At 45.0% G+C, this 27,935-nt stretch overlaps 1 protein-coding gene and 1 non-coding gene across 2 annotated transcripts; one reads left to right on the forward strand and one right to left on the reverse strand.

Annotated features, from left to right (window-relative positions):
- Window position 1: 1 nt before the first annotated feature.
- Window positions 2-27,294, forward strand: OstDelta (oligosaccharide transferase delta subunit). Its single transcript, XM_089563946.1, has 18 exons — window positions 2-122; window positions 1,343-1,542; window positions 3,380-3,472; window positions 4,356-4,464; window positions 5,142-5,205; window positions 7,148-7,262; window positions 8,662-8,751; window positions 10,422-10,529; window positions 12,514-12,710; window positions 12,964-13,081; window positions 14,814-14,905; window positions 17,349-17,553; window positions 17,685-17,789; window positions 18,429-18,512; window positions 19,201-19,296; window positions 22,231-22,306; window positions 23,126-23,265; window positions 26,904-27,294. The coding sequence occupies exons 1-17, from the start codon at window positions 101-103 to the stop codon at window positions 23,257-23,259; spliced, it is 1,908 nt and encodes a 635-aa protein (XP_089420072.1). The 5' UTR covers window positions 2-100; the 3' UTR covers window positions 23,260-23,265; window positions 26,904-27,294.
- On the reverse strand, window positions 5,345-5,417 carry TRNAN-GUU (transfer RNA asparagine (anticodon GUU)). Its single transcript has one exon. It is a non-coding gene; the product is annotated as a tRNA-Asn (tRNA).
- Window positions 27,295-27,935: the final 641 nt, after the last annotated feature.

Raw genomic sequence — 27,935 nt, forward strand, 5'->3', positions numbered from 1 at the left:
TAAGGCTGAAGCAGCTGACGTGTAAATACGTGTGCTACGGCTGCAAGTCGCCGTGTCAACATAAACTAACGCGAGAGGTCTCTTCGGTTTTGAGACGACGATGAGGCGAAGCGAGAGGCTGTGTAAGTTGTTTTAAACTTGATTTTTGTCCGTTGAAGTGCATTTTGCTCGCTACTACGTTGAAGAAAAGTGCTGCTGGGGTTCAGGCGCTCATAACTGAGTAGTTGCAGCACCGCGCCGGCCGGCGATAAAATAATTTTGCCGGTATTGACACGTGGCGTACCCGAGTGAACGAAACACTTGACTGCTTGCAGCGTCCACGAAGAGCACCACTGTTGGGAGTCATTCTCATTACCGGAATAAATTAGTCGCATTTCTTGGCGCAGCTGAAAAAAAAAATCAGTAATTTAGTCGCCAGTTTCTAAACTTCCGCTGTTCTCTGTGCTTCTTTCGTTTTCGTATACGTAGTACTTACTAGTACTATCGGTCGCTATCGGCCTTTTGCATGTTTGAAAACTAAGTTAATACTACCGCTATGAGTATCCTTAATACTGTTTTCAAGAGCTTACTTCCTCATCCTACGCTAGTCACGGTGACCGGTGTTTTCAAATATTTGCTATTTGAACTGCAAAAGTTTGTTGACGGCGCCGGTTGCAGCTCATTGGACAGGCCTTCGTAACCGTGGCTGTTTACCGTTTCCTGCTTAAATAGAAAACTTTGCTAGAAATAGAATAAATTGCAATTAGAATAACAGCCTGAAATTGGTAACAGTCCTGCCCAAACCTGTTCCTGGAATAAGCTGTTAGTAGAGTGAGCAGTGAATATTTTATCCTATTCGAATGGAGCAGAAACGAGACGCGACGTAAAAACGGACATTGGGGCCTCATTTGAGGGTGAATCTACATCTTGAGTGCACAGTGGATGCATTGGTGGTGCATAGCTACATCGTGCAATTAGTTATCAAGTTTGGGCATCAAAATGGCGATTCTTTTTACTGCATGAAGGAAATGGAACGGTGCATAAGTTTAGACTTTATTGGCTGTACACCTTCATAGCATAGCCAATAACGTAGCCGGTTATTTTGAGGCAGCTTTTCTTGCCGACGAAGTCGTGTTGGCGAAGTGGTTTCAGTTCAGTGCTTTACTTGAATATGCTGCCATGAATTTGACTACTCTGTCTGCAGTTCATTTCTAGTCGAAAAAATTTGCTAAATTAATGGTTGCACTGATATGAGTTGTGCTTTGGGTGCCTTTTCTTCCTTACAAGTTACTGATGCCGTGTTATGCATTGCTTCTAAATGCATTCTACTGTAGTTCATCCAGGGTTTCCTTTCTTATTGCAGCCATACCTAGGCTCGTCCTAGCAACCGTGTTGGGTGCCCAGCTGTGCTGTGCCCTGACGTTGTCCACATACTTTGGACCTGAGGACAAAGCTCGCCTGAAGAGCCTGTTCACATCACCCAGAGCCTTGGCAGATGTACCATCTGCACACTATGCAGCTTATGGCCTGGGTTTGCTGGGCGAGAAGATCACAAACCCACAGGCAAGTCTGATAACTCCAAACGAACTCTATTACATTAGCTGGGTGTTTTGCTGGGCGAGTTGGTTAAGAATCATTCTGAGAAGCACAGCGCTGGGAAACAACGGACGAGAGCAAGGAGGGCATACAACTGCGCTGTTGTGTGTCATCCTTGTTCTTGTCCATTGTTTTTCAGTGCTGTGCTTCTCAGAATACATTAGGTAAGTGGAGCTGGCATAGCAGAGTAAAACTGAACAACTACTCTGCTAGTTTTTTTTTTTTTCACTAGGGCAATAAATACAAAAATGAGGCCGTTTCCAAGCAGTAGAAGAAACAGTAAGAGTGTTGTATTGAAAACTTGTATTGAAGGACTAATGATATCAGCAGAGAACATCTTTCTTTGGTTGTATCTAGAAACAAGGGCTTTGAACATGTTCTAGGGAAGAATTGAAAAGGGTCGATACATAAGCATTGATGCGATTGTCTGCAAATATGAAGTTGAGAGAGTGCCGCCGCGGTGGCTCAGTGGTTATGGTGCTCGGCTGCTGACCCGAAAGACGCGGGTTCAACCCGGCCGCGGCGGCTGAATTTCTTTGGAGGCGAAATTCTAGAGGCCCGTGTACTGTGCGATGTCAGTGCACGTTAAAGAACCCCAGGTGGTCGAAATTTCCGGAGCCCTCCACTACGGCGCCTCTCATAGCCTTAGTCGCTTTGGGACGTTAAACCCCATAAACCAAACCAAACCAAACCGAAGTTGAGAGAGTAGAGACGTTAGAGTGAGCAGCTGCTATAATGGCTCAGTGCGATTGTGGTGCTTGGCTGCTGACCAGAAAGACATGGGTTCGATCCCAGTCGTGGTAATCTCATTTCGATGGAGGCGAAATGATAGAGGCCTGTGTACTGTATCTTGTCAGTACATGTTAAAGAACCCCAGGTGGCCAGAATTATCCGGAGCCCTCCACTATGTCATTCCTCATAGCCTGAGTCTCTTCGGGATTTTAAACCCCATAAACCAAACCAAACATTGCAGTGAACAGAAGTGCATTTTTTTTTATTATCATTATTATTATTGCCATGCCCTAAAGGGCAACTTCGGTAGTTTTTCCAACATTTTGAGGTATTGATCGCATCACAATCCTTGGAACCCTATATCTACGGCATAACAAACCATTTTCGAAATACCAAGCAGAACTATTTTACAACTCGAAAACAGCAAACCGAAACCTAAACTCAGTTCGTGGCCTGAGACAGTGTTCTGGTTGACGTAGCGATGGCTTCACATACAGTGCTATTCGAAAAATACTCATACATGCATTGAATGGCTGAAATAACAACTGGAAATGACGGCTCTGTTGACGAAATTCATAATACGACCTACAACAAGTTTTATAATTTGTTGCCCGCGTGGGGAGCGGGTAATAACGTACGATTACTATTTGTGACCTCACAAATGCAATGTTGCCTGCAGAAATCGCCTGAACTGAAGCCACGGAAACGATAAACTTTAAAATTGATTTGTGCAGGGATAAAACAGCAAAGAAAACAGCATTTACATTTTATGTGAGGTGGTTTTGCCTGTCATTTATGCATAGCTGGGTACTTTTAATTTTTGCTGCTCGGATTAACCTTTTGTACCGTTAAGGGATTGTGAATGGAGGTGTTCTGTTCTATTGTTGCTTTTCGTGCTTGCTTAAGTTAAAACTTCAGCCATAAAGTGGCTGACAGAAGTTGTTTTGCTTTTGTAGTCCATCATGAAGAGAAATTTCTAAAAGTGAAAACACCAAGTTCTGTGCCAAATATCATGTATATATAGAGTGATTTGCTTTTGCTGGAGGCAAATAACATCATTCTTTCTTTTCAGGATTTCTGTAAAGTTCTAAAAACCGTTGACCAAAAGAACTTGGAGTCACTCTACCATGCAGCATCTGGGAGCAAGGCTCTTGGGAACTGCCCCGTAAGCTTTGCTTTGCACTCGTTTCATTCTGCTATTTTATGCGTACCTCCCTAAATTGAACTTTCCCACTGTAAAATTCTTATTATGGTGCAGCATTTCATTTTTTACTCATTGCTTTTATGTGTGGATTTCTTATTTAAAGCAATTTAAGATTATGTGTGAGCATCTTTTCAAGGCAAGTATGAGAGAGGGAATGAGTAATCACTGCCTGTAATGTAGTGTAAGTCTCTCGAGAGACTAGAACGATGCATCGATGGACTTGAATCTTGGTGCAGTTGCACAAGCCAGTTCTCTTCAAGCTAAATGCACAATGCTCAAAAAATAAATGGCCCTATGCTCTTGTGATATTGTCTCAATAAAATATGTCTGCAAATATATGTCTGCTCACTAGAAAAATGACGAATTTTGTGGCCACTGCTAAGCAACTAGAGCGACATCCAAAATTGCTTTGATACCGTGAGGGATTGTTGCACAGCTGGAATGCTTACGATACTTTATTACTTAGCCCTGCCTGCAGTGTCAGAGGCTGTACAGCAAGAAATAGTCACTGAATTAAATGGTTCTTTGTGGTGATGTGCACCTCATCGTCATTATGGCTCGTCTGATGCTTTACTTTAGAACTGAGTACCCGGAGCAGCTTTCGTTGCTTGAGCTGATCGGTGAGTGGCAAGAGGGATCTCTTGTTTCAGCGGATCAAGATTAGAAAATGCACCCTGGAACAGCAAAGAATCTGTTCAAGCAACAAAGTTGTTAAGAAAATCGCAACGATAAGAAGGTTGCGTTAGCACAGGGCAGAGGCATTTGACAGTCTCTGGCAAGAGCCTTTGCCATACAACAGACTCAGCTGATAATTAATTCTTATTTTGACACTTCACCTCTACAGCTGGACATTCCAGAAGGCAAGGCGACACTACAGGCCGCACTGAAAGAAGATTCATCTGTTGTGCAGCTCTATCACACAGTTCTGGCTCTCAAAGCCCTTGGTGTCTCAGGTCAGAGAAAAAAATTTTTTACTTATTTTCTGTTGTTTGTTCTCCTTTTGTAGCCTGAAAATATTCAAAGTGTGTGCCTTGCATGCATGGTTGAGATTATTGCTTATAATTATGTTACAGCATCAACAATGTGACACTTGTTCATCTCATTAAAAGTCTGTCCATCTGTCGTTCTGTTCACATGAGTTTACAGTAATGTCTGCAGAAAATAAATTTCATCTGAGAAAAAATAGCGAGGTTGGCTTGACAACAGACTGACCTAGGCTGCTGACTTAGTGGGTGATAGGGAAGAAAAAGGGTTTATAATTTGTCTGAAAGAGGAAGAGTAACCGGGTGTGATTCTGAACAGATGCTGTTTTCTAGATCGGCCTGCTCATAACCAGTAGTGCAGTCGTGCGATATGTAAAAAGTCATATTAGACCTCGATGCCTGGAATTGCGTCTTGTAGTAAGAATGAGCGAAGCATGCACACTTAGATGTTTTATTAAATTGTGCCGAGAGTAAGCCCATCCAGTCTAAATGACATCTAACTGATGTCTTATGGCAGGCCTGCAAGGCTATATGCCAGTGCTGCAATGGTAAGCATTGGTAAGGAAACCCATGAGCATGTGGACTTTTATTTGAAGCATCCCATCACCTTTTGTTTATTGCTTTTTGTTTTTGCATTGCATATTCAGTGGACTCTGCTAAGGTCAGCCAGCTACTGCTTGCAGCCCTGAAGAAAGATGACAGCATGGCCAAGTAAGGGAGTGACCTTCTGTTTATGAACTTTCGGTAATAAGGGAGTGATTACTCATTGGCGTCCACCCAAGCGCAGCCATACGGCTACAAAGGAAAGCTATACAGCTTTCTCAGAAACTTCGCAGTTAAAGAAAAATTCGTCCTGGTCCGGGGTTCGAACCCGGGACCACCGCTTCAACGGGCAGTCGCTCTACCAATTGAGCTAACCAGGACGGCAAGCTTATGGTAGGGCGAGAGCGAATTGATCAATAACTCGAAGTGGGAACAGTGTTGGTCAAATGTTTAGGGGAATCCCCCAATGTGGAGTAGATTTGTAATAAGGGAGTAATTACTCATTGACGTCCACCCAAGCGCAGCCATATGGCTACAAAGGAAAGCTATCCAACTTTCTCAGAAACTTCGCAGTTAAAGAAAAATTCATCCTGGTCCGGGGTTCGAACCCGGGACCACCGCTTCACCGGAGCAGGGATTCCCCTTTAGCGGATCCCCTAAAGGGGAATCCCTGCTCCGGTGAAGCGGTGGTCCCGGGTTCGAACCCCGGACCAGGATGAATTTTTCTTTAACTGCGAAGTTTCTGAGAAAGTTGTATAGCTTTCCTTTGTAGCCGTATGGCTGCACTTGGGTGGACGTCAATGAGTAATTACTCCCTTATTACTAGGACCCGGAAATTTAGGCACTAAAGAAACCCGAAATAGGCAGGCATCTAGGCTCTAAAAAATATTGAAATAGGCGCTATAAAGCAAAAATAGGCGCTTTGAATAATAATCTTTATTCATAAGTACAAGATTTGTAAGTCAAGCATGGAGCGTACGTAGTCCTCAACTGAAGCAATAAAGGGCATTCTCAGGTTTTCGAACTTAAAGCACATTCGGTTTTCGCTATGCATAGCTTTGTACTTTAAAAGGCTTCTTTCGACATCACATGAACTTAGTGGCACGAACCTAAAACATGAAAGTTGAAAAAGGCTTAGGCCTTCAGGTGATGTGGCCGTATCGTCCCCGCGTAGAAAGTCTCTGATTTGGGAAATTGTTTCTAGGCATCTATTTTTTTTTTGCTTCTTCGTAGAAGCAGTAGCGCCCTTTCCTTCCAGTCCCCGAAGTGCTGCTGGTACTTCTGCCACTACCTTCAATGATTCATCTACTGAGAGTCCAGCCTTTTCTAACTTTGTCATGCTTTCCGACAATATTGAGAAGTTTGCACTGATGTACGTATGTCAGGTCTCTTGCTAAGCTCGCGTCTTGCTACACTTCGAGATAAACACTTCGTTATACTGCGTTCAAATAACAATTCGAGAAAAACGTTCGGCGAGACCTGCGCCTTTTGTGCGTGCATCGGCGCGCACCTTTCACCGTACATAGACAGATGTCTCAAATTGAAAAACGGCACCGAGGACCGAAGTGCCGGATTTAGGCATTTATAGGCAAAAAGTGCGGTTAAATAGGCAGTATTTCCTGAAAAATGACAAAAAGGCAGGCAAGTGCAAAAATCCCCCGTTTAGGCATTTATAGGCATGTTGAGGCAAATGCCTAAATTTCCGGGCCCTACTTATTACAAATCTACTCCACCTTGGGGGATTCCCCTAAACATTTGGTCATAAACTTTCGGTGTTTCATAGTCCACCGCTGCTTACTTTTAAATGGTTTAAGAACCATTTAGTAAGTTTGTATGCAAGTCTTAAATGGGCTGTTTTAATGTATTTGGCTACATGCATGCAGCTCTATTATATAAACATAACAGCATTTTCCATGCATGATGGGCACTTATTTACTAGTTTGAGTCTAGTCCATCTTTGCTGTTCATAGAAAATGATGACTGCAACTTGCTTGTTATCAGGCAGTCGCTTGAATGTGAGTGCACAGTTTAAAGTGTTGTCACTGCACGGCAAAATGTGCTTCCCCTCTAATCCATGCTGCATTATTTTTCCCTATCTTGTAATGCGCAGCTTGGGGTACGCTTTCCACGTGGCCTCGGTCCTGGGCGGTAACTTGAGCCCTTTCACTGACCGCATTGAAGATGCCATCGTGCAGGCTGATGAAGTTGGTAACGAGCTGCTTCAAGTAAGCACCTTTTTTTTTTTTTCACAAATTTGTTGATATCCTTCACGGTTAACTCTCGATCGTTGAGATTTGAAAAGGACTGAAAATCTGTTCTTGTTAAGCAGGGTTTGGATTAACGAGAGCCTTTTTAAAAATACTCTGTGCTGACAGGACTAATCAAGAAGTTCAAATTAATAGATTCGAGTTACCGAGAGTCTGCTGTAGAGGGAAAACAATTGGGCATGATGTGCGCCGTATATATGAGATTATCATCAAAAACTGTGCCCATGTGACAAGGACTTTTGATACGGAAGAACAGTTGTGGAGTAAACGGTCGATTTTTCAAGACTTGCAAGGCATAACAGCAGGAGTATAAAAGAAGCTTGGAACAAGCTTAAAATTACTAGAATAGCCCGTTTCATTGTTTGTTCGGGCTTCTTGATTGTCTCCTGGTAACCACATACTAACATGCATCATTGTCTGTAGCACCCCTTCTTAGAGGCAAAACCTCTGTATAGGTGACACACACCAGCTGTTTCCTTGTCTTTGCAAATATAGCATTACCAGGGGCTTTCTGTGGAGTAAACAGCATTGCCGTCGGTGCAAGATGTCGTAACTGCAAATTTCAGACTCCCCCGTTAGGCTTGAGCCATCAAGCGCTTGTGGTCGGAGAAATTAGCAGTTACCATATTTACTCTGTGTTGATTGGTATGTTGTCTGGGTTAGTCCCCTAACTTTTAGAGCCACAAGGGAAAAAAATTTTGATAGTCGTGCAGTTTTGAAACACAATTTGACCTACTATGTGCGAGGAGGTGCTCTTTGTTCTACTCTTTGTTCTGTGTGTAAAGCTACCCTTTCAGAAATCCCTGAAATCAAATGAGAGAGCCACTCATATCCGTGCTTTGGTGGAAAAAATCGCATTTCTGTTTCCTTTTTTCTGCTTATTCTTCTCACTTCTGGGATGAAATGTGTGCGGAGGTGGTGTTCATTTTGGTGAATGGCCACGAAGTCAGGGCTTCACATTGTGCGTGATTAGTCTTTTTTGTCAGACTGTCTAGATTTTATTCATCACGTGGTAGCGGATCACCTTATGGTCTGCTTTCTTTCATACCTTCTCTCTCTCTTTCTTCCTTTCTTTTAGCTTTTAAGGCATTGCCTATTGCTGTGTGGGCAGCGTCAGCTACACAGGGTGTAAGGCTTCTCTGTAAGCATTTACTGTGACAAACATGATAAAAATTGCTGCAGTGAACCTTTACATTATGGCACGGCTGAATAATATGAGATGGAGGTGTTGAGCACACGTGAAAAGAGCGAGAATTCCTTGCACCTTTGGGTACTGTGCTCAAGGATCAGTAATTTTCGCATCTGGTGCAGTCCAAATGACTTGGCCCTTGTGCTTTGTTTTTGTGTGCGTGCCCAGTTTGAGGGTGGCCTCAGCGTGACTGCTACCATCCTGAGTGGCGTGTACCGGCTTTCCGAAGCGGCCAAGAAGGCTCCCGCAGTCACCAAGGCAAGTATGGCCGACATATTAAACCTGCATCAAGCTCATAGGCAGCATCAGTCAGGTTCTGGATAAAGTTCTGAGCGTACCTCACTTAACACCTTGGAAAAGTAGCGAGGCAAGAGGATTCACACCACTGAGCCAGAATCAAACCTGCTTTCTTCTAAATTTCACGCGCCTGGACAACTGAGCTCACCTCACTGCTTGCTTGGCAGTAGTCAGAAGGGCTGCTGGTGCATCGTGTGCACTTAAGTAATGGCTGCTTTCTTTCTTTCTTTTTCCTACCTGCCGTGGTGGCTCAGTGGTTAGGGCGCTCGGCTGCTGGTCCGAAAGGCGCGGGTTCGATCTCGGTCGCGGCGGACGAATTTTGATGAAGGTGAAATTCTAGGGGCCCATGTGCTGTGCAATGTCAGTGCACGTTAAAGAACCCCAGGTGGTTGAAATTTGCGGAGCCCTTCACTACGGCGTCCCTCATAGCCTGAGTTGCTTTGGGACGTTAAACCCCAATAAACCACACCTATACCCCGTTTGTGTGACAACCTGTTTTTTTAAGACTACCGTATTTTCCTGTGTATAAGACGCGGTTTTTTTTTCAAAATTCTTGCTGGTGCGTCCTATACAAGGGTGCGTCTTATATGCGAATTTTCCGGGGTTTTTTTGCGAGTTCAGAAATTACTCAGGTTCATGTTCAAGCTTTTTTCACCGAAAAAATATTACTACCAATAACGCGGTTGTAACATGGTTATTACTTCAATACGGTGACCGCCGTGCGCAACTTTTTTAGGTGAACTTTATCATGAAACGGCAGAGTTGACAACCTCCGGGATCTTAAACGCGCGGCCTTTTCGGAGGCCCCAAGCAAAGGTAATGTGAAATGACAAAAGATAGCGGCAGTCGCGCTTCTCGCCATTGTCAAGACAAGCCAAGAGAAGCCGATGTTTTTTTTAGTCACCCTTTGCAAGTACGTAGTGCGAAGAGAATGCTTCAGACGCGTTGCCTTTTCGATAGCGCATCCGAAGATGAAGACTTTGAAGGTTTTGTGTAAAAATAAATTGTTATGGACATAGAGTTCTTTCGCTTTTTTTTCTTTTGTGCTAAAACATGGGCTGGTATGGCGTGAGTGTTGCATTTTTCGATCACTTAGCGTTGCTTAAGAACTTCTCACACGTACGGTGCATTTAGCGATGGTCGCATAAGCATGTTTAATTAAGCCTCACTAGCCTAACTGGGTAAATTGGGGTGCGTCTTATACACGGGTGCGTCTTATATACCAGTTTTTTCATTGACAGCCTGCATATATGGTGGGTGAGTCTTATACAAGGGTGCGTCTTGTATACCGGAAAATACGGTAATTAGCATGGGCCTGGCAGGTGTGTTTAGAAGTCTGTATGATACAACTACCTATAGGAGCTGCCTGTAGTAAAACAGTCTTCAGGGTGCTTTATTTGCACACATCATCCCAAGGTACTCAGAATAAACATTAAGTCATGGACATAAAGAGTATAGCGATGCGATTTGGCACTCATCAGTATTGACAGTTTGGCCGACAGTTCAAAACGGTGCTTCGCGTGTGCAACCTGCGGCCTGTGAAGTGCACTCCCTGTGAAGTTTCGGCTGGGTCTTGTCATGCTTTGACAAATGCCTGAATCTGGTTCTTTTGTTTTTGCTGCTTCTTTTAGGAACAAGTCCTGAAGTTTGCAAACTACCTGCTGTCTCGCAAGAATGTTCAGCAAGTCAAGGGTGCAGCCCTTCTGTATGATGTGCTCAAGCTGCTTGCAACCAATTCGGTAAGTTGACCAGTGCGTTTTCACCCTCCCATTTTACCTTAGGTTCACATCTCGTTCTTCATCAGAGCCCTTCTGAGCACAGTAAATGTCTTTTTTTTTTTTTGCTTCAGATAAATTTTTTTTTGCGCTAAATGAATTAGTATCACGACCACGAGACGAAAGTACACATGTTGTCCAGTTTGCGCTGAAAACGTTTGCATTCCCTGTTATGAGACAATTCAGTGTAAGGGCTTCACAGTGACGATGTAACAAAGGAGTTCTCAACCTTTTTAGCCTGACATAGCCTCAATGGCTTTTAAAAGATGCCGACAAACCCCACGTGTCTTGGTGTTCATCCCTTCCTGCCAAGTGTGCAACCAAAACAAAGCAATCAAACTTACAATCCCTCAAAAAATGCTCAAATTCAATTAGTAGTAATGACTGGCCACTTAGTGTAACTTTCTAGTGTGAGCACTTACAATATGATCCGAAAAATAGGCTTGCAAAGGAAAGTGGGGGATGACGCATGCATGGATTTAGGGTTCATGAAGCAGTTTTTTTTTCTGGTCTGGGGGGGTGGCTCAGGTATGGAGGCTGTCATCGAAATCAATGAAACAACTGTTTCCACAAAGAGAGCTTTTTCTGTGCATCTTGTGTCAGGGGAGCTTTACTTGATTTAAATAAAAATTGCCCTTCCCTGAAGCCATGACCTTTCTTCGAACTCTCAAAATGAACTCTTACTTTGGGAGGCTGTGACTATGTTGCATTCGCTCCGTCTGATGCATGTGGAGCACAGACGGATGCCTGCACGTCACAGGGTAACTGTATGCCGTCCTGTGACATACTGCCTGCTTCTGTCCGGCTGAGCACCTTCCTGTGCTTGGTTTCTTCTGATCAACTGCCTTTTGTACTATATCATTGGTGCTAGTGAATGCTCTCAAGGTTAGACTACACGCAACACAAATACCTTCGAAAGTAAAGGACAAGACAGCTACCGCTGTAGCTCATTTGGTTCAATGCTGCAACCGACATGTGGAGGTCATTGGTTCGGACCTCATCCACAGCATATGGTTGCCTATCTTTCGCTTTGTGCGGAATTATGTCCGATGAGAAAGGACTTCCTGCTAATTTCACCCTCCAACCAGCAACAACCACAAAAAAAAAATTCTCCTGTGCCCTCTGTGGTTTCACTAATTGTTGTCTTCTTTCACGTGCAGTGTTTTCCAGTAGTAGTTGATCTCTGCAAGCCTTTGGGATTTCTTCAGACCAATCGCTATAGTGGTTTTGAAAGCATGGGGCTTGTCAGTAGTCTCACAGCTGGCACAAAATAAAGCACTAATGCAGGGGATTTCAAACTGGATCCCACAGAACTCATGGGACCATTGGAATACTTATTGAGTTTCCCGAGCACATAAGTTCATGTGTGCCTTAACCCGCACCTTTCTTTTCGTCACTCTATATTGGGACTAGTTATTCTGTAATGGTTTATAGCAGGCTGTTATTAATAATTAAATTCAGGCCTTTTTTTTTTTTTTGAGAGAGAGAGAGAGTCTATGCGTCTGCATGCACTTATTAGTATGCATGTCAGACTGGAAGGACGGAAGCTATGACGCATGTGTATTCAGCACCTTTTTTAAGCCCTGCGGTTCCTCAAGGCTAAAAGGATTGAAAATCCTTGCTCTTGATAATAGAGTATTCAATGGAGTGCACATTGCAACCACGCAAAACGACAAGGGACGAAGAGAGGAAAGCACAGGACAAAACGCAGAACTTCAACTAAGCATATTAGTCGTTTTGCACGGTTGCATTATGCATCTCATTGTCTACCACCAACTAGCCCGCCTTCGCCTGTCGCATGTGCTTCTCGATAACAGCCATTGGGCACCGTGCCAGCGGAATTTGAAAACCTCTGATGGAGATAACGAAGAGACGTGATGTTCAGGCGTGGCATGACCTGTTCTCTGTCGTCTTTCTTTTTGACCTGCGTATGCGCCTCGTTCCACAGTACCACGTGCCGGTGGCGATCAGTGTGTCTGGCTCGAGTGCGCTGAGCAAGGCGGCGCCCACGGTAGTGGTGCAAGTGACCGACCTTCTGGGCGCCCCCCTGGGTCCGCTCAGTGTGCTGCTGAGCAAGGCTGTGCGACTGCTCGACAGCCAGGTGGTCATGGAGAGAAAGCCCTTTGCACCAGCCAAGGAGGACCCGTGAGTGCATGCGTCCCACTTCACGCCTCCCCATCTCATCATAACCTTGCCCGCATTACTCTCTTCCCCGGACTTCCCACTTTCTCTCTCGGGAGTGAGAAAGGCCGGCTTTTTTGCCTTTCTTGTGTGTGAATTCTCCCTCGATGTGAAACCCAAATTTTCCGTAGATATCTTTTCGGTTTATGTAAGCATACCTATGCATCTGGCTCACGAAGTGTTGGTTAAAAAAAAACGTAATTCCTCTCTCACTTAGGTCCCTGTACGTGTACAACTTCATCTCAAACAAGCCACGTCGGGGCTTCTACAAGCTTTCCTTGAATGCTGTCCCGGTCAAGGCTGATGCCCGCCTTGTTGGAAATGCTGATGCTGAGGTGAGCTGATTTCTTCTGCAGGCATGTACTATCGCGCTGAATATGAGTTGCAACGCGCGGTCATCGACCGGAGCTCGTTCCGTCGTGTGCCTGCTCCAAACAGCCGCTCGGAATTCTGGGAGAAACTTTTTCCTGAGCGGGGGTGCTGTTGTTTCCTGGAACAGCTGAGGTCCCTCTTCTTCTTTCTCCCAGAATTCCGAGCGGCTGTTTGGAGGAGGCACACCACGGAACGAGCCCCGGTCGATGACGGCGCGTTGCAACTCATATTGAGCGCGATAGTACATATGAACAAAAGATGTATGGACGTGCAGGTTAAAACATGGCTTGCATACATGTGGATTAGATGCACGTCTTATTGTTCAGCGACCTGGAAGTGAGAAGTTATATATTCTTCTTTGCTTTTATATATCTGGTAACCACACTCACAACTTGTGTGACACACTTTGTGTCATACTATTTTCCAAAATTTGGAAAAAATTTTTATGTTGAAATTTCGCTCAAAAATGGCTGTTTTGCGATCAGCAGTGTGCCAGATTGGTTGTCGGCAGATTGAGGTTTATAAAGTTTGGTGGAAAATATCCTTTGCTTGAGCTCTTCAGTGAGCCAGATCCCAAAAGCCACAAGCGCCTGAAAGTGCTGGGGACCCATAGCAGTGCGTATGCTGCTCATCTTACCTTGCATCCTTACCTTGCAAAATTGTAAATTTGACGTCATTGCTGCTTTGCCAACCAGCATACCCTCAGGTTTGCTGAAGAAAGCAGCCATGGTGAGCATGCTTTGGGAATTCATCATTTCCTTAAGGGGGGACGAGGGTCTTAAAACTGACCTTTTTATTTGTGGCTAGAGTCTCATGAAATTTTGCACACACGTGTTTTTGTCTTCTGATTTCAAAAATGTAGTCATAATTGAGCTGGTGGTCCTAGATCAAAAGTTATCTTGAGTTCTAGAGTGTCATTAGGTAATTTCTTACGCAGCTTTAATGAACTTTCTCTTTGCAATTTCTTGCTTTTAATTACATGAATTGATGTCCAGCAAATTCCCATACCCGATGACATTCTTGCTTTTTATGTTCAGGCCATGTATAAATAGCAATTTACAATTAGCTTAACGAGTTGCAGTGTCAAATACTGTGACCTTTTACTCTCGACATAGTACATCAGGATGACATACCTTTAGAGAAAAACGAAGAATGTCACTGGGTATGGGAACTCACTAGCTATCAATTAATGTAAATGAAAGCAACAAAATGCAATGGGAAAGTTCATTACGGCTGGGTAAGAAATTACCTAATTACATTCTAGACTGTAAGATCCAAGACCGCCAGCTCAACTGTGACTACACATTTGGAATCAGGAGAGAAAAACGCATCTGTGTGCAAAATTTCATGAGATTCTAGCCATAGATAAAAAAGTTAGCTTTAAGTCCCTCGTCCCCCCTTAAATTTGAAACATTTTAAGCAAATGCATGAAATTTCTAAATCACCAGTTCAGATCACTAGCTTTGAAGCTCCATCCATCTGTGCTTTGCTTGACTTGGCACATTAAAGCTTGAGCTGTGAACAGAGCATTTCTGAAATGGTAGTCGTTGAGGTTAAAGATAATCTCAATCGCTTTTCCTTTTCGTGCCTTCTGCCAGTAGCGAATTTTCCCTTCAGCAGGCCTATTTTGTAAGATGTGTCGTTCTGCCTTGTGGACTGTGCCCATGAGCTGAGATGTGTTTTTGTTTTCTCCAGGTCAGTGTGAAAGTGCTTACCGATGTGGAGGTGGTTGGCCTTGAAATCGGCACTGCTGACCGGGACCAGACAGCAGCTCCCAAGATGACTCCGTGAGTGGCTGACTGTCATGGGTTGCACGCTTACTCCTCGTTTGTGTATGAGACAAGTGTGTGCTTGTGTATGTGTACTGCACTAACCTCAAAGTAAACGTGAAGTTTAGACCGGTTGCGTAGCCAGTTTCATCAAGCCATGCTCTATCAAAGCGTCGGGCATAGATGTGTAGCGTAACGTGTAATTTTTCTACAGAAATGGCCGTTTGAAATTGGGGGTGTTGGGGTAGGTGGTCTCTGTGTAGAGCTGACTTATTTACAGGGTGTAAGGTAGGTTCAGCTGAGTCTCAATGGATGGGCACCCTGCGGTAGCACCCAGTCTGGCCGAGACATATGGAGATCCACATGTAGAAAAATATGCATTACTCATGCGTACAGGTAAGTTAGTGCCACCAGAGCAAATGCGATTGTGAATGCACCAACAGGCCTGTTTACCCAGCCCACTCAGTCTAGCGGCCACATTCCTGGACGAGCACAGGAGCAAACTTTTGGTAACTTCTGGAGCGTGCGTCATGTCGGTTGCTGAAGTGTCTTACTTTAAGGTGTCTAGTAGTGGGCTGTACGCACGCACCGTGGTGCTATCCCATGGGAAGTAATTACATTTGCCAAAGCATTCAAGGATGAGTGTGTGAGTGTGTGGCTGTGTGGGAAGTCTATGTAGGAAAGGCAATTACAGGTGGAGTTGTGAAATTCACAAACTGCACATCTAATACACCTGTCACACGGCCAGTTTCAATGGCCATCGAGTCGAGGGCCTTCGAGATTTTCGATCGCCATCGAACTCGAGGGAGTTGTGTTGCTGCTACACGGCAAATCTCAATGGCCATTGAAATCGTTCTCGCGTCTTACGCCAAGCTTGTGTGGCGCCACAATCGCTATGTTCGGTTCCGCGCAAATAACAAAAATATATTGACGAAACTTAACTAAATGTTGAAATGCACTTTTTTGCAGTCATAAGGCGCGTTCAAACTTGTTGAAAAACCCGGCAAGCGAAGCGGATTCGCTCGCCGCAAAAACTAGGACCTGTTCTCATCTGTTGACGCTCGGGCGAGTTGGAACGGCCGCGCCGCTGCTGCTTCTCGCTTTGCGCACCACGTCGCCGCTCGCGGCGTACACAGATACAGTGAGAAAAGAGCATAAATTTATGCTCTCTACGTACCACGAGCGTATGCACGCTTGCGTACGCTAAACGCAGGCGCATTCCCACATTTAGTTCAGCGTATGCTAGCAGAGACGCAAAAATAAACTCAGCCTCTAGTGGCGCCATCTGGTTGTCAAAACGGGAACCATTACTGTCAACAAACCGACTCTCTTAGGCCTAGTAGCGGCAGAATCGTCAGTCTAAATAAAAAATAAAGCAAATTTATTACTTATACATTTTCTTGTAGGCAAGATGAGACGAAGTGAAAGACCGGTGCCCCATTTATGACCAGTGAACGGACAGAAAAAGGCAGCAACAACGAGAATTCAGTCCGAAGCGAGGGGTCCGGCTTTGAAGGGCGCCGCCATGTTTGTTGTCGTTCGAAGCAATGCTAGCAACCTTGGGCAACGCTCGAAGGCCTTCGAAATCTCAATAGAGTTCCGGGCTGCTCCGTCGACTCGATAGACTATTGACTCGATGGCCATTCAAACTGGCCGTGTAGCAGCGCTCGATCGCCTTCGAGTCGATAGACTATCGATTCGAGGGCCTTCGAAATGCCCGTATGACAGGGGTATAAGAGTGTGCTGCATGCCGAAGTAGATGTGTGTGTGCTTGTGTGTGCACGCACCCTGTGACACTCCTCTTACTAATTTTTAAATTGCACCTAATTAGTTAATTAGCTAAGATCTATTGTGTAAACTTTTTATATGCACTTTAGGGTCAAATGTGTTCGTTCAGTTGTAGAAGGGGTTGTGAAACAACCAGTCTGATTTTTTTATAGCAGCTGATCTTCTATGTGGGCCTTTCTCCCAGCATTTAAAGAAAGTCGACAAAATGTGTAAAAACCATGTGTTCGCGCTCATGAACTACCGTATTGTAGCGCTGCTAAGTGTGTTCTGGATGAACAAAGCATGAACATTCACAGTCTTGAAGGGAGCAGCCGCTCAGCATAGTCTTGAAAGTGCGTAAGCACATTCTTCCTGAACATGAAAAGCGCGCTTCCGTGATCCACATTAGAATAAGCATGTCAGGAGTGGGTCAAGGCATACAAGCTGTGTGAATTTACATTACCCAGGATTTCACTTAGTTTTCTTTGCATTGTGCTAGTAGCATGGAACAAGGTTTTGCAAATTTGTAATGACCTTCGCCCATGTAAATGGCCTTTAAATGTTTTTACGTATATGTAGAGGTCATTTTTTGAGCAAATTTCTCATGACAAGGGTCTTCCGTGCAATGATTTGTAACGCACTTCGTGGTGCAGAGTGTGTGAGATCTTGGCCTTTCTTGCACGCGTGTGCGCAGGGTGGCATTCCGCGGCAAGCTGCCCCAGACGGTGGAGGCAGACCACCACCAGAAGCTGGTGATGAAGTTCTCGCTCAAGGACGTCTTCAACGGGGATGTCATGTCTGCCCACCAGGCCTTTGTGCACCTCTACCATGTGGAGACCAAGCGCGAGATCGCGTTCCTGGCCGAGCCAGACAACAGCGTTGTCTACCGCTTTGACCTGGTCAGTTGCCTTGCCTTGGTTTCTTTCTTTGTATTATTTTCATTTATTTTTTGGGGTGTGTGCTGAGTTGATGTTCTTTGGCTCCGGGAATTTGCTCAACCGTCTGTGCTCGCTGTCTGTCCGTCTTTCAGGACCTGTTCCAGAAGGCAAAGGACATGGGCTACCTCTCCGGAAAATACGACTTGTCGCTCATCATTGGCGATGCTGTGATAGCCAACCCCTTCAAGTGGCACCTGGTGAGTTGTCGCTACAGAGAGAGATAGCACGTGAGATGAGGGGAAATCCCCACTGGTGAGAGCATCTGGAAGCACCGAGATAATTTCACATTTGGGGGGTTGCTGTTGCTGTCAGCCGGATAGGAGGAAGTGCAGGCTTCCTACGCTGGTCTTTGTTACGAGAACATTAGTGAGGCAAGCTGCTGTGTGTGCTGCCAAGTCTTCACACAAAATGTGAAAAATGCATCAGTGCTGACTGCTGGGTGACCGAACATTGGCTCTCTGCTTTTTTTTTTTTCCGCTGAGGCACCCATGATAGCCTAAATTTTGAGGCCCTGGTAATTCTGGCTGTTAACTCCAGGTTTTTTGCAGTAAGCACCTTTTCCAGCGCTCTCAGCATTGACTGGTGTGGATGTCTGGCTGTGCTACAGGTTTCGTGCACCTTGGCCATTTTTCCTTTTTTTTTTTTTTTAGCAACAATGGCTATGTGGGAGGACTTGCGCCATAGTCCCTCAATGTAGTATGCCACAAGCAAACATTTCCGCATTCCCTGTCTGGCCATTGAGAATGCATTCTTTGTGCCATCTGTGGCGATGCTGTGTAAGTGGGCTTGGAGGCTCTTGTGAGGTGCAACGCTGCGGTCCCTCTTCTTCTTTTCAGGCTTCCCTGCAGCTGACTCTCCCGCCGAACCCATCGCCTCCCAAGCCCACCGTTGACGTGCACGCTCCAAAGCCAGAAATCAAGGTGGGTGCCTTCACAGCTGCTGCAGCCGAGACTGCACTGTGCAGTTTGACGCACATCTTTGTGACAGCCGCATGTATGTCTTAACTGGGTCATGTGTTTGCAGATGTTCATTCTGCACAGAACCTAACTTCATAGTCCCCTTGCATGTTGTGATAGCCACTGAGGTATTTTTCTTAACTGCGGCCTTTTTAATTTAGCTTAGCGATGCTTGCATCTTTTGCAGAGGAATAGATAGTGAAGCTTGTGTGACTTACACACTCTGTGGATGGACTAACTGAGCCTTTTCGTGATGCTGACGGAAAAGGCAGTTGTGTTCTGGTGCAGTGATTCCAATGGTTCTGTTCAAGGGTTCAGTTCTCAGCTGTGGGTTGGGATGACCATGTTATTCAGTTTCAGTTTCAGTTTTATTCCTTAAAGGCCCCCTTTTCAGGGGGTGTTACATAAGGGGTGGGAATACACTTGAAAATGTGAAAAAAAAAAAAAAACAGCAATGATTAACATTGAAGATGATCTGTTACACGCGCTTGAAAAACAGACGGCGAAGCGATGACGACGATGTCATAGGGAAGGCCGGTTATGCACGGTTCTACTCTGTTATTTGTTGCATTAGCGCTGCAGTGTTTGCTGGGAAGGGTGTGTGTGCTGTGTGCCTGGATGTGTGTGTTGTTCAACCTCTGCCCGCCTGCAGCATCTGTTCAGGGAGCAGGAGAAGCGTCCGCCAGTGTTCCTCTCCAACGCATTCTGCGGCCTGGTCCTGGCTCCCCTGCTGCTGCTGATTGTGCTGGTACGAATGCATCTCCCCCTCTCTTCTTACCTGCCGCTGTGTATCCCGCAGCAGCTCTGAAACAGTCTTCAGCTGACAAAACTTTGTGGGGTCTGACGAGGCACACGTTGCATACACAGCACTGCCATACTTTTGTTGAGATCTGCTAATTGTTGATGGCACTTTGTGCACTTTTTGACTATGTACGAACAACTTTGATGGAGGCACACCGATCGTTGCTGTGCCGGCTGTTGCCCACATCTCATACGTACGCCGGCAGCAGTGCACACTTGCTCTGATGGTCACACCCCGACTCAGCTGCCCTTTGGAAGCCCAGTGCAAGTGTGTAGAGCAGCATCTGATGACATATGCTGCAGAATATGGCTGGTCCAAACAAGAGTTTTGATATATGCAGCAGAGCTCTATTTTTGCACAAGGACACAATTAGAGAGTTAAATTAAGCCTATCAACACTTTCCAAAGTATTTGTATTACCGTATTTACTCGCATAATAGGCGCACTCGCATAATAGGCGCACCCCTAGTTTGGTCGCGAAAAATCAGATTTTTTTATTTCCGCGCATAATAGGCGCACCCCGAACTTGGCACTGTGATCAATACTGTATTTACACGATTGCAAGCCGACGCCTCGCCGCCCCGCACCCCCAATCTTTATTTTAACAAAGTTTTTGCTGAACTGACTACTGGTCCACACTAGTGCTGCTGCGGGCCCACAGCACGTACAACGACATCGTGTAGAACAGCCGCACACAGTTTTCAGGGATGCTCACTTTAAACGTCTGTTTGGAAAGTTTCATCTCCAGCCGGAAACATTACCGACTTAGGCCCACGAAAACCTCGGCGCCTGGAGTCGCGTACGAAAATTTAGGCACGCCACAGACGCAACTGCCGCACTTCTCGGCCACCGTATTCTCGGCCACGTCGTATTTTCCGACCTGCCACACACTTGCCGTGTTCCAGAGCAAACTCCCAGCCGTGTAGCTATTAAGGTGCTTGCCCGTCGAGCTAAAACAGCAAAGCTCGGCGGCAAAGCCATAAACCACGATGAACTACGAGCTACCGCTGATCCCGGCACTTGATAGCAGCAACAAAAAAAAAAAAAAAAAAACGAGCAGGTGATGCTGATGGCGATATGGATAGTGAACGCTCGCGGCGGAAGAAAACATTGATGACGATGATAAGCTTGGCCTTGGGCGCCCTTCGTGGGCGGCGTCTGGAAGCTCCTTTGCGCGTGTGTGGCCTCCGCGATCAAGCGGCCGTTGCGCGCAGCCGGAGCTGATCGCGGAGGCCTCGACGCGTGCATTTCAAAGGCTATTCCCGCGTGGGTCGTGGAAAGTTTCGGTGCGGCCCTTACACGTTTTTTTTTAGATATTTTCTTCGGGTTCTTCGGGAAAACGGGGTGCGGCCCGTACACGAGTGCGTTTATGCGGCATGTTCAATTTTGCGAGTCGAAAAATTTCCGGAAATTTTACCCCGCGTAATAGGCGCACCCCGAACTTTGAGCCGGATTTTCTGGAAAAAAAGTGCGCCTATTATGCGAGTAAATACGGTAAGTGAAAACAGCCACCAACGATCGTGGATCATATTGTAACGTGGCGGCCAGCCGAAGAATGAGGCGTGGTGAACGATGGATAAGAGATGATTTAATGGCCGCTGACCTAGCGCGAGCGCTTCCTCCCGCACCACTGCCAGCTTCGTCTTCTTCGTAACAATATTAACAAAAACGAACGACTTCAGCTTTTTTTCTGACAGTTTCAACTTGGTCTTTTGAATAAATTTGCCTAAATATTGCAGCTTCATCACATTCGGGTTTATGAAATGCTGGCAGTATTCAGTCGCTACCAAATGTTTGTAAAGTTTGAGTATCTGTGTCCCAAATTGAATATGAACTAATCAACAAATGTAACAAATTCATATTCAGAGTTCCAATTATACGCACACCCATTCAAAATTTTGAACGTCTACACATCTACATAATCATCAGTCATTCTAGCAGAAGTTCCAAGCATCAGTGGACTTGTAACAAGGGAATAATTACTCATTGGCACTACCCAGGCACAGCCATAAGGCTACAATGGAAAGGTGTGCAGTGTCCACTTAAACCTTTTAGTTAAGGGAAAATTCTTCGTGGACCAGGGTGGATTTTCCTTTGACTACGAAGCTTCAGTCAAAGCTCTATAGCTCTCCTTTATAGCTGTTCAGCTGTGCTTGGGTGAATGCCATTGAGTAACTACTCCCTTATTGCAAATGTACTCTGCTTTGGGAGGTTCACCTAAAAACATTAGACCGCCAGTTGTGGACTGTGGTCTGGAAGATAAGTGTGTTAGACACTTTAGCTGCAAAGATCAGACATGTTGTAGATGCCTTTTGGCATGCCACGAATGGACTTTTGGAACCTAACTTTGACATTGTAGGTGATCCTTCCTGTTGGTGCATGCAGTACTCCTGTACAGCACAGTGGCCTCAAGTAGATAAATAAGGTACAGATTTTCAGGGAACACTGATCGCCAGCGTATGCATAATTTGTGGGAGCCAGAAATAAGAAAGAGCGAGGGCATTTGAAAATCAGCGTAAGAGAATGAGAGAGTACATTGATGGAAGAGAGATGGGGAGTAATGTGATGGTGCGGAGGTGAAATTATTTTACTACGTAATTAGTGTCCGCCACGGTCCGTGGGGGCACAGGTGAATATTTAGACATTTCATGCTGGCATTTCTTTTTGACCATAGAAACACTCAAAGCACATGCCTTCTCCAAAATATATCTGGCTACTGCACTGTTCTCAGGTGAAAGATATGCCAGCGATTTTGTGGTTGTTGTTGTTGTGGACGTAAACTTCGTCTAATTGGATGTTCTAGTGGGCTATAAATGCAGCGCAATCACTGCATACTTGTGTGTGCATCTTTTTTCATTTTTTTTTTTTCTTTTTGTTGCAGTGGGCACGCATTGGAGTGAACCTGTCAAACTTCCCCTTCAGTCTCAGCACGATCGTGTTCCACCTGGGCATGTTAGGTGAGCACACTGCTGGCTTTCTCATATCTCGGCCGACACCACCTTCTGTTTTGTGCAGTTACTGTCTGAAAATTTTCAGTTGCCAGGCATATCTGTTGCTCTCATTTTACTTAAAATTATTAATAGTGTTAGTAATGGCTCTTTATTAATATAAAATAACAAAGGAAGGAAAAGATGATGCTAACCACGGCATCTGCCATGGAAACCTGAAGCACCTGAGCTGTGGCTAGGAAAAGGTAGGAGATGAGGGGCGGAGGAGGGGGGGGGTGAAGTGGGGAGGAATAGCATGAAAGGATAGGGCTTAAAAGAAGCAATAATTTGAATTTTTTTGATGGGACACTAAGGAAAGGCAAATTGAAGTTTTTCTTTATAATGTGGTAAACCTATTGATACAAGCAAAGACTCTACTTTTGCTGAAAACAAAGCTTCGTTCTAAAATAGAAAAAGCCAAAAGATTAAAACTGGGGTCGCCATCATTGGCTGATTTCACAAGTAAGCTGCGGTGCGTCGACACAGGTTTTTGGGCATGGATCCCGTGAAGCTAGGCGGCACCGCCATTCACAAAATTCACAGAGCAGTGATCACAGAGTCCTTTGCGGGAGAATTTTTAATGCAGTTTTGTTTTCGGCGATAAATCTGTTTTTACTAAAAACGAAAATTGGATGGAGTTGTCTCCAGTGTCCCTTTAACCTAGCAGGATCCCCCATTTGTCAGCCCATTGCCGTGTTGGTTCCCTGCCTGCCCAGCTGCTTGTCTCCCTAAGCGTTGTGTGCATCCCTCGTTGGTTGACAGTGCAGTGTTGTCTTCTTTTTCCTGCAGCCATCTTTGGCCTGTTCAGCTGCTTCTGGCTGCGGCTGAACATGTTCACCACCCTCAAGTACCTGGCTGGCCTGGGTACGGTCACCTTCATATCGGGCCACGGCATGCTCACACAGCTCTCGCAGAGGAAGTGAGCCAAGGTGAGGCATTCACATTCTGCCACCAGAGAGCGCCACGTGCAGTACTTGAGCTCGGTTCTTGGCTTAAAGGGACACTGAGGAGAAATTGAAGTTGGCTTGTATCGACAGAATACCTGCTCCTGGTTACAAAAACGCCACTCATACTGACAACAAAGCTCTTGTAACGTAGAAAAGAGCAAGAACCAAAATACAGGTATCGCCGCCACAGGCCAAACTCGCAAGTACAAGCGTGATGACGTCATAGGACAAAACAGTGTTGCTAGAACCAATGGTTCTAGCAACACTAGGACACGAGAAGCCACGAATCACTGAGGCGCAGCCAATGCATGCGCAAATCTCCTTAATGCGCAAATCTCCTTAACGTCGCCAGCCGCCGCGGTGGCTCAGTGGTTATGGTGCTCGGCTGCTGACCCGAAAGACGCGGGTTCGATCCCGGCCGCGGCAGTTGAATTTCTTTGGAGGAGAAATTCTAGAGGCCCGTGTACTGTGCGATGTCAGTGCACGTAAAAGAACCCCAGGTGGTCGAAATTTCCGGAGCCCTCCACTACGGCGTCTCTCATAGCCTTAGTCGCTTTGGGACGTTAAACCCCATGAAACCAAACCAAACCAAACCAAACCTTAATGTCGCCAGATGGCGCCACGTGCCGGCAGCTACGCGCGCGCCTGAAGCATCGGGACCAATCAGCGCCTGCTTGCCGGCGGCAAGCGAGCTCCCGGTATTCCGCTAGCGGTAACAAGGTACACGGTATGCTAAAGGTGTCTATTTGCGAGAACTTCATTGACGACTTCGAGAACGGGATCCGTCGTATCGCTGGCAAAACGCCAGTGCAAACGTAAGCGAAGCGACTGTAGCGACGGCCGCAATAGCCGATAGATGCCTTCAACGTGCGGCCGGCGGTAGCTTTCGTTTCGGCTGCTGCTGGGCCGCACTGCTGGCCGCCAGAAATAACGGAGTCTGCGTTGCGTCATGTCACGTCATGTTTCTCGTCACTTAGTCCTGTGTTGTCATAGGAGAATCCCAAGTTTGAATCAGAGCGGCGGGAAAAACTTTTTCAACTTCGAATCCAAATTTCTCGGAAATAAATTCATCTTTCGCTGCCGGCCAAGTGGCAACAAAGCCATGAAATGCCGAACTATCGGATTTTCCTATAAAATAAATATTAATAGTGCTCTCCTCAGTGTCCCTTTAAAGGAGTACTACAGTGCATTTTAGTTGTAGATTCATGTTGCAGCGCAAGCTTTGCATTGCGTTGAGTAAACCTTTATTTGGAGGGAGGAGTTGCTGAGTAGAGGAGGGAGTGAACTGAAAGCGACCCACTCTAGTGTCTTTTGGAGACATGGCTGTGCAGTGAGTCGTAACATGCCTATAAAACTTTCACCTGTAGTTAAGGGGGGACACTGGTCTTAGACCTATTTTCATTATTTTTTGACGAATCCTAATGAAACTGCACCCCCTTGCTCAGCTTTTTATACTGATTTCAAATGTGAAATTACTTTTTCTATAAATTACTTCCTCTATAAAATATACTTTTTCTATAAAATCATTTTTAATCCATGGCTACATAGTATGGTGAGTAAAGAGTGCAGTAATCAAAACCATTTTTCCATTTTACCCTTATTAGTAATTTTACAGCACTTGGAATGTCAATATTCAAGGTGTGAATGTAATGCATCGGTAAACTTTGCAAAGTTATAAATTTTTGTAGTGCAATGGAACAAATCTGCTTCTATTATTGCACACAATGTGCCTTCAGCTTCCCTTAGCAAACAATGTGACATTTTCATGCCATTCAATTGTCCGCTCTTGCATAAATTCAGCCCACACGATGATCTGAATTTAGTATTATGGCCAAAATGTGGATTTCGTGAAGGAAAACATCGGTACAGTTGGGGAAATAATAGCTGTAGATTCCACAAATGTCATTTTTTTGAAAATCGATTTTTTGGTCATTTTTCGGTCTCAAAGACCAGTGTCCCACCTTAAAACTTTCATCTTGAGTACGAAATCAAGAAGTGGAGCGTGTAAAGGGGACTTCATCAGTGCTCACGGGGTGCAGTAGTTTCTCGCATGTCACTTGGGTCTTGTTGGCTTGATTATGGTGGCCTAACCACTGGGATTTTGCAAGTGGCACACATAGCTTACTAAATGTGGCTGTACTGAGTCTGGCGGGTAGTTTCTATCACAGCGAATACTACCTCTTTAGATTGCCTGTCTTGATTTTTGTAGCGAACAGATATCATGTTAGGTAGGGAGAAACATGCATTACTCCACCATAGGTGCTTTCCTTTTTTGTGAAGTGCGCCTGTCTGAATATGGGTAAAAAGCAGCAAGCATGGTATGGGTTTTTGAGTTGCAGTTTCTGGAAGGAAATAGATGATGTCTGAAAGTTAGTTCACGATGAGTGACTGTTTATTTCTTAAACCACACGAGTAATCGAAATGTTCCAAGACAGCGTGCAAGTTAGAAGCTCTTGTTTTGTGTCTGTTGCTTTCTTGTTTTATTTGTTTATTTTGTGACTTGTGCAGGTACCTCTTGCCTGGTGCAATTATGTGCCATTGTTTTACATTGATTATTGTTATCCTTTACAATACTGTAGAGGTGCAAGGCATTGCAAACCATAGTATAGTAGTGGTAGTAAATATTTATTTGCTATAAGCCTAGTATTGAACCATCATTTGGCATATTTTACACCATGCGTCGCATCAACATCTCAGGTTTTTCCCATTGGCATTGCCCCTACTCCAAACGTCATCTTAAAAGAAGACTACAGGAATTTTGTACAATAACAGCTATAAGATTCCAGAATTTTCTTGGTGATGACTTCAGTTCTGGAGTACCAGAAAACAATTTCTGTTTAAGCAGGCTTTTTTTTTCCCCTTTCGAAAGCATCCATTTCTTGGAAATTTCAGTGTCAACAGTTATTTCACCAGAATTTCTTGCCACATCTATCAGCTACATAGTTTCCTTCGTGGAGTTTGTGCCATGAGAATTTTCTACACACGTAGAAACTCGTGTATGGGCCGCGTTTTTTTTTTAATCCAGGTTGTGAACGTTGAATGGACAAATTTTTTTTGAATGTATAACCATATTTTTTTCTCAATTATCTAGTACAAAATGGGGTGTGGCCCATACACGGGTGCAGCCCTTACATGAGATTATACGGTACTTACATTGCGTTCAACAGCATTTCCACTGTCAGAGCCGCTGACATAGTGCCATCTTTGCTGCTAACAAACATGAGGCAGGAGCACAGAGCTCTAGAGGCTTGTAATCAGAGTAATTACGGACTTATTGGGACACAGTAAACCAGTAAAAGCAGTCAGGCCACCGATTCCCCATGTTCGATGTTTCGTTCCCTGTGTGTTTTGGTGCTGCGTGGCAAACTGTGAAAGTGTTGCAAGGGAGAGTCGTCATCATCATCATCATTGGTCAGACTACTTCGACTGCTGGACAGACGCATTTCCCATCGCTCTCCAGTTATAGCATATTCCGCCGACAGTGCGGGGTTCAGTGTTGTAGAGTGCTTTGTGACGAAATCTTATATATAGATCCTTTTCCAATTGCACAGGCATAATTACTAAGGTTCAGTGCTTCTTTATTGAGTCATCTTTTTGTATTATTTTTTTTCCCCTTGCAGGTCTTCTTTATGGGAGGGTTCATCAGAGACAAGGGACAAGGAAGACGTCATTCCTTTTTTTTTTTTTCCTTTAGTACATACTTCAAACTTTCAGTGTGCTGGGCTGTGAGCAGTTGGGGGACTACAGAGAGGTGCATGTGACGTGTGCAAGAACATTTTCATTCCACAGGTCTGTTTCATGAATGTGTGGCTGTGCTGGCTTTTTTTTATTTGTTATTTGTATAGTGCACAGGCTGACAGTGCTTTGTTAATGGAATGCAATTGCAGTTGTTTTGTTGTTTTCTGATTTGTCAGTAGCTTGCTTAGTAAACATTTGGTCTTTTTGCTCTTTACACATTGACTCCTTTGTCTGCCATGTTCAAGACCTGTAATAAAGACTTTTCAAATGGTGCGAGCTTTGTCCGTGGTGTGCAAGTATGCTGGTGCATGCTTGACTGCTGACCCGAAAGACGCGGTTCGATCCCGTCCGTGGTGGTCGAATTTTGATGGAGGCGAAATTCTAGAGGCCCGTGTATTGTGCGATGTCAGTGCATGTTAAGAACCCCAGGCGGTAGAAATTTCCGGAGCCCTTCACTACGACGTCTCATAGCCTGAGTCGCTTTGGGACCCCATAAACCAAACCAAACCAGCTAAGCAATTGTGTGTAGGGTGATCACCCGCCCCGCGACTCATGGGACTGTCCAGCATTGAGGGTTATTGTCCCACATCCTACAAGAGAGACGAAAATCTTCAAAAATGTTCTGCATTTCACACTTTTGTTTGGCAGCACTTTGAGTTCAGCTGCTCTGGCCATCCTGTTTTAGGATGCGTTAACTCATGCTGTGTTGTGCTTTCTGCAGCGAGCAGTCGGGCAGCTAGTGGCAGTGAAATGAAAAGAATGCTTATGAAACAAATGGAGAAGCTTGCTCAAAAATGCTGCTTTTCCTAATCTGACTGCAGTGTTAGTTGTGCTGAGCATTCCAGTGACCAATACTTTTGCGGAGCGACTTTTTTCACTCATGACAGCAGCTTGTAGCAGTGAACAAATCCAAT

Source organism: Amblyomma mixtum, chromosome 1, assembly GCF_055824585.1.
Source record: "Amblyomma mixtum isolate Tamu chromosome 1, ASM5582458v1, whole genome shotgun sequence".
Classification (NCBI taxonomy): domain Eukaryota; kingdom Metazoa; phylum Arthropoda; class Arachnida; order Ixodida; family Ixodidae; genus Amblyomma; species Amblyomma mixtum.

Coding starts and splice junctions, on each gene's coding strand:
- OstDelta (XM_089563946.1), top strand. CDS start 101: ATGAGGCGAAGCGAGAGGCTGT. Junction 5,206..7,147: donor AAAGATGACAGCATGGCCAA/GTAAGGGAGTGA, acceptor TGTAATGCGCAG/CTTGGGGTACGCTTTCCACG. Junction 17,554..17,684: donor TTGTCTACCGCTTTGACCTG/GTCAGTTGCCTT, acceptor TCCGTCTTTCAG/GACCTGTTCCAGAAGGCAAA.